This window comes from Chenopodium album, chromosome 1, assembly GCF_948465745.1.
Source record: "Chenopodium album chromosome 1, dcCheAlbu1.1, whole genome shotgun sequence".
NCBI classification, from domain to species: domain Eukaryota; kingdom Viridiplantae; phylum Streptophyta; class Magnoliopsida; order Caryophyllales; family Amaranthaceae; genus Chenopodium; species Chenopodium album.
This window is the reverse complement of record NC_137834.1, coordinates 6,150,028-6,156,559: the sequence shown is the minus strand read 5'-3', so window position 1 is coordinate 6,156,559 and position 6,532 is coordinate 6,150,028. Positions and strand designations below refer to the sequence as shown.

At 34.1% G+C, this 6,532-nt stretch overlaps 1 protein-coding gene across 1 annotated transcript; it reads left to right on the top strand.

The window, feature by feature from the left end:
• Positions 1-1,597: 1,597 nt before the first annotated feature.
• On the top strand, positions 1,598-6,204 carry LOC145641267 (uncharacterized). The gene is made up of 8 exons (XM_081692264.1): positions 1,598-2,267; positions 2,368-2,462; positions 2,567-2,670; positions 2,818-2,918; positions 3,004-3,104; positions 3,546-3,983; positions 4,606-4,737; positions 5,736-6,204. Exons 1-8 carry the CDS (start codon positions 2,007-2,009, stop codon positions 5,905-5,907), a joined length of 1,404 nt encoding a protein of 467 aa, XP_081548390.1. The 5' UTR covers positions 1,598-2,006; the 3' UTR covers positions 5,908-6,204.
• Positions 6,205-6,532: the final 328 nt, after the last annotated feature.

Below are 6,532 nucleotides of genomic sequence, written 5' to 3'. Positions count from 1 at the left end.
TTATTTAAATAACTTATTCCACTAAAGAAGCTCTTTTTCAAATTTAAGAGTCTTTTTAATTAGCTTATTCAATATCTTACGGTGAAATGACATTTAAACCCCCATTTAAATTAATATCTAATCACAACTACTTATCCTCTCAATTAGCTTATTGGTCATTTTACATACTCAAATAACTTTAAACAATCAGCTCAAACACTTTTTACAATCAACTAATCAAATAAATTAGTTAAATTATTAGTTTATATGATCAGTTAGTCAAAATCAGCTAAAATAATAAGACATTCAGACTCACCTTTAAGCATTTCACCAAACACGACCTATACTATAGAGGGCTATTGAGTCCTACATTGAAGAAGACAATTACTCGTAGTACGGGATACCATTGTTAATTTTGGTATTGTCTACATTTAAAGGATAAGGTTAAAGAGTACTGTTTTTGTTTTCTCTTAAAAAAAAAAAAAGGTTGAAGAGTATTAGGAGTAATTAATACAGTAAGGAGTAATTTGGTTTGTAGGGAGGAGAATTGTGTATGCTAGAGAGTAGAGAACCTTCCAGCCTAGTTCCAGCCCATATTTTTCGTGTTAACGAAACTCCTAGAATCTCTCACCCCACTGAATAATCTCTTTCTACCTACCAGCTAGTATTATCCATCCATCATTTCATGACCACCACATAGAACTAGTACTTGCATAATACAAATAGTTTCTATAACAAATTAATTATTATTTTTAATAAAAGATAATGAATCTATGGGAGTACGAGTTTATTTTGCTTGAATTATCGACACGTTGTTTATATATTACCTTAATTGTTTGAATCCAAATTAAAAGATTTATCGTATCAATATAATCCAAATCGGCTAATATTTAACATTTGATGGCTAAATAACAGTTGTTATTTTATCTACCCAGACCTAAAATAGAATATAAGATTTAATGTGAGATTGAATATGAACGGTCCACTTTTATATTTTCACAATCCAAAATAAAATCCAAACCCGACCCATTGATCAGAACTGTCACCCGTAAAAGCGCAAAATCATAGTGTGTCCACTTGTGCTCTACGGCCCTGTGTGGTGCTAGCGTTTGAGGTAACGGTTAGCGTTTTGACCACTCAAAACACTATTAGAAAAAAATTAAGAGTGTTTGGCAAGGTAGCGATTCTAGTAGCGGTTAGCGCTAGAGGTAGCGTTTAGGTAGCTTTTCTCAAACGTTAAAAATAGTAGCGTTTAGAAGTAGCGAGTAGTGTTTGGAATTTTTTTTTACTTTTAAAACAATATTTATATAAATTTTGATATATTTTGGTATTGCAACCGCTACTTTTGCCAAACACTCATGCTATTAACCGTTACTTTGACAGCTAACCTCTACCCATTATTAATTGACCGCTACTCGCTACCTTAAAAGGTACCCGCTACTCCACCGCTAAAAGTTATCCGCTACCGCTACTTTTGCCAAACAGGACCTACGTCAGTTGATAGTATACCCCACCATGAAGAATCATGCAGTTTATACAAACAAATAAAAAGATGCCACGTATGACTAGTTAAAAAAAACCCAGGTTCTTCTAATATAGACCAGTGTTTGGTTGTTGGTTGCCTTGTGTTAAACTTGTGAGGTTGGGGTATGTCAAAAAAACTATAGCCCCTTCTTTCACACCAAAAGCACCAAACAACCCTTTACAACAACAAAAGAAATTAGCAATTAGAGGGAATCATTAACAATTTCCCCATTTTAATTTCATTTTCCTAACTCCAATTTTCTCTTTCCTTTTTCAAATTTGAACATTTTATTGTTCTTGAGAATTTTCCACCAACATTTGAACAAATTAGTGTTCTTTTTGAGAAATTTGAAGTTTTTAGAGCTTGATTTGAGGTGAGAGAAAGAAGAAAACAAAAGGGGTATTTGGTTTGGATTATCCCCTCAAATTTATTGGGATTTGACTCATTTGAGGGGATAATAATAATCAAACAAAAGAAAAAACAAAAAATTGGAAAAAAAAATATGATGAGATTATGGTTAAATTCTATGCAATTAGTGGAGCTATTTGTAAGTTCATGGGTTCATTTATTTTATGGGTTTTACATTTTTAGCACAGCTGTTGCATATGATTTGTCCCAAGTTTTATGTGATTATTTCAAACCCAACAACAATATCAATGAAAATAGCATTGTTGAGGTTAAAGAAGATGATGTTCATCCTTCCTCTGTTGATGATTTGCCTCCCATTGTTTTGGTTCATGGAATTTTTGGATTTGGTCAAGGGGTAAGTCATTAATTTTCTATTTTTTTTTTCATATAATTTTTGCCATTATTAGCATTAATTTTTATCTGGGTATTTGGTGTTTTTTTTCTTTTTCTTCCAGAAATTGGGAGGATTATCTTATTTTGCTGGAGCAGAGAAGAAGGATGAGAGAGTTTTGGTGCCTGATTTGGGTTCTTTAACCAGCATATATGATAGGTTTGTATTTTTAATTAATTGGTTTATTAAATTTTTTAATTTGGGAAAAATTTGAAGTATGAATGTACGATTTTAAAGGGTTTTTTGGGGTAATTGATTTTCAGGGCGCGGGAATTGTTCTATTACTTGAAAGGGGGTCAGGTTGATTATGGTGAAGAACACAGCAAATCATGTGGACATTCGCAATTTGGAAGAATTTATGAACAAGGTTTCCGGGATTATTAAAAACAATTGTCTTTTAATTAATGTATATGTTAGTGTCATCTGTTTATTAATATGATGATTAATAAAGGATTACTATAAAATGGGATTGTGATGAATTTCTAATTATGATTCATTTTTTGTATATATGTAGGTCATTACCCTGAATGGGATGAGGATCATCCTATACACTTTGTGGGGCATTCAGCCGGAGCTCAGGCTGTTCGTGTTTTGCAGCAAATGCTTGCGGATAAGGTTTGGATCATTCGTGGTTTGCATAGAATGAAATTGATGCTCAATATTTCGTATGATTTTGATATAGTGATGTCTTTGTATGCAGGCATTTAAAGGTCATGACACTTCTCCAAATTGGGTGTTGAGCATAACATCTTTATCTGGAGCATTCAATGGGACCACTAGAACTTATTTTGATGGGATGCAGTAAGTTCCTTTTATTTCCTTATGTTGTGTATCAGTTGAAATGCAGAACTAAGTAAAGAAGATTTGTGTGTTATAATGGATTAGTGGTGATGGATGTGTAGATATACTCCATATGTGTTAGTAGCTGTGAGATGCTTTCAATTGATTAAGGCGGTATTTAGTTTTTATTTAGAACGAGTTGGTTAGGAGTTGAAATGCTATTTCATGTTTGATGTTGTTGCTTTGAGCTGGAAAACTTTGCTTCTTATCCACCTGATAATTAAGAAATGTCATTGTCACTCTAGTTCCTTCTTTGCCATTGATTGTTTGTAATTGCTGTCTTTGTTAGACCGAATGACATAATCTGGTGGGGTCCTAGAAGTAGTCGATTGCTTACTATGATGCTTCTGTTCTTAAAATCTCTTTAAAGCTTATAATTATCATTTACATAATTGATTACAGGCCAGAGGATGGAATGACCTTGAAACCCGTATGTTTGCTTCAGCTTTGTCGATTGGGAGTTATTATATACGATTGGTTCGATATTCCTTGGTTAAAATCCTATTACAATTTTGGATTTGACCACTTCAATATGTCATGGAGGAAGATTGGTGTATGGGGCTTAGTAGACCATCTCTTAGGGAATGCTGGTCCATTTGCGTCAGGAGATTGGATCCTCCCTGACCTAACAATTCAAGGATCAATGCGACTTAACTCCCATTTACAAACTTTCCCTGATACATATTATTTCAGTTATGCTACGAAGCGAACCCGACAGCTCTTTGGTTTCACGGTTCCTTCCGGTGTACTTGGGATTCATCCTCTGCTCTTTGTCAGAGTGTTGCAGATGTGCATGTGGCGCCACCCTTCTGATTTACCTCCCCCTTATAAAGGCTACAGGTATTACATTTACACTTTGGTTGTTTTGTTAGTCTATTGGCTTGCATAAAATTTGAGATCCCAAGTCTCTGAGATCTCAAGTCTGGTCTTGACCCGGTTCCTTAATTTCACATTTTTATATGACGATGTGCAAGATGCTTTTACAACTAGTCAATGGTGGGAGCAAATATGCAGTTTTGTGGAATTAGTAACTTGATATTTGTATTATTCAAACTCTTCTAGCTAGCATTAGATGAGAATTTTGACCCTTTTCATTTGATAGTGCATACCATGTTTCCTTTGATGAAAATTCCATAGAGGACTATTCTGTGAGAACCTTTAATCTATCTAGCTGGAATGAAATGGTAATGTAAAATCAACAACTTTATTAGATCATAGATAATACTCTTTTTTTTTCTTGCTTGCAAATTTTTTGACCGAGATCACGAATGTTTTGGTTCTAGGTTCGAAGCATCTCTTTTACTGTTGTATGCTAGTTTTTGTAATAGCTTTGTGTCTCCTACTAGGAAGAAAATAGCCTTCTAATGCGCCAAATAGCACTTTTAATTTTAACTTTCTTGCAATGGTTCTTCCTGTTTTCATTTTTGAGTAAGACAGGAAAATAATCCTTTACTTGTTACAGGGATGAAGATTGGTGGGACAATGATGGGGCACTCAACACAATATCCATGATGTATCCTCGATTTCCTATCGAACATCCCCACTGTCTTGTCACAAATGATAAAGATTGCCGGCCATTGCAACCTGGTATCTGGTATGTTAAATGTTGTACTTCCCTTATCTGAGTTAAATGCATAGCAAGTTTGCCAACCGTATTCTATGATATTGATCTTTGGTTTTTTTATATTATTTCAAATTGTAGGAACAAATTAGTAATCACAATTATTGTCTTAAAATTATTGTCAATTGCTCTGTCATCCGCAACTCTTAAGAGTCAAGACCTTGTCATTAAGCACGATATGTTTTAATGGATATACGGACAAAGATCTAACATGAAAGAACTAACAGAAAGACGGAAAGTTTCAGGATTCATTCTTGTAGACCCTACCTGTTGCTGGTAAAATTATTGAGCGATGGGTTCAGAAGATAATGTTATATATTAGAAGGCCACTAGATGATGTAAGGTTGTGTGCTGTACGATGATTTCCACAGTTCTGCCAGAACTTCTCTGAATAATAGAGGCTCTGAACATTTCTTACCCGAATACCATGTGACAGTTACCAAATATTGTAGTTCATTAGTTGTAGAGAGAGTCACAAGGACAGAAGACAAAGGATGTAGAGTTGTAGACAGAATTTTGTACAGTGTTTTGGATACTGCCTCGAAGACTATGTTGACATCCACTAGAAATACCGTTGGTGCATGTTCAGCTATGTTGCTCTGACTGAGGTATTGGGGTTAGATATGTTGCTAAGTGTTAGCCATCCAACACAATGCGCGGAATAAAACTTTATTGTCATAGTTACATTATATAATACTCCCAAGTATAATATTGTCAATAATGCAGAAAATATCGCAGTAAGTTAGGTAATTTCGGTTTTGGGGCTAGGTTGTTTCTAGCTGATATTCTGGTCTATCCATTTTTTCACTGATGTAGTAAACTTTTTTTTTTGTCAAATTTTGATAGATCTTCTCTCAATGGTGCTATATTCCTGGGATACAGAACTTGAGCAATGTTTCTGTGTGATTATTAGTATCCATGTATCTCTAGTATGTCTAACCAGGTTTCTTGCATAAAATAAATATGTGCAGGTATTACAAAGTCGTTGAAGGAGACCACATTCTGTTCATTATCAACCGGGAGAGAGCAGGGGTCCAATTTGATTTGATTTACGACAGCATCTTTGAACATTGTAGGAAGCATGCTTTTAGGAAGAAACCACAGACACTACCGAATCAAATACAACATTCTGTTGTCAGTTGATATATCTCAAGATCAGGAGGCAGAAGAGTTAGGAATCAAATTTTCTTTTTCTTATTTTTCTTTCCTATACCCCGGTACCCCCCTCTTCTCTCATCAAATTCCTTGGTCTAATGTAAATGTTAAATTCTCCCGAAAAATTCTTTCTATCAATGAATTATCCTCATAGCCTCATAGGGATACAGAAATTGTTTGGAAGTTTGAGGCTTCAATAGAAAATTTAGCCTCCTTCCTCAGAAAGTTACAATGTAGAAAGAATGTATTCAATGCATATAGTATAGATGTTGAAACTTTTCTTAACATGTTTGCTCATGATCCATATTAAATTCCTATCAACCTTGAAGGCCATTCAATGGATAAGGGTCTTACTGAACGAATTCATCAATGGTTTTCTGGGTTGAACCGTCCGTTTAATAATGGCATATTAAAGATAAACTTAGATCAAATTGTTTGCCAAAAAAAAAAAAAACCTACTTTGATAAAATTGTATTGTGTTAGCTGATTAAGATTTTGTTCACTTCACCTTACAAAAATAATATTAAGTAAAAATCAGTAATTGTAAAGATTAAATATAATAGAGAATCAATTAAAATAATTTCAGTTCAGTAAAATTAATTTCAGTGGTGTG

Coding starts and splice junctions, on each gene's coding strand:
- LOC145641267 (XM_081692264.1), top strand. CDS start 2,007: ATGATGAGATTATGGTTAAATTCTATGCAATTAGTGGAGCTATTTGTA. Junction 3,105..3,545: donor ACTTATTTTGATGGGATGCA/GTAAGTTCCTTT, acceptor AATTGATTACAG/GCCAGAGGATGGAATGACCT. Junction 3,984..4,605: donor CCCCCTTATAAAGGCTACAG/GTATTACATTTA, acceptor TACTTGTTACAG/GGATGAAGATTGGTGGGACA.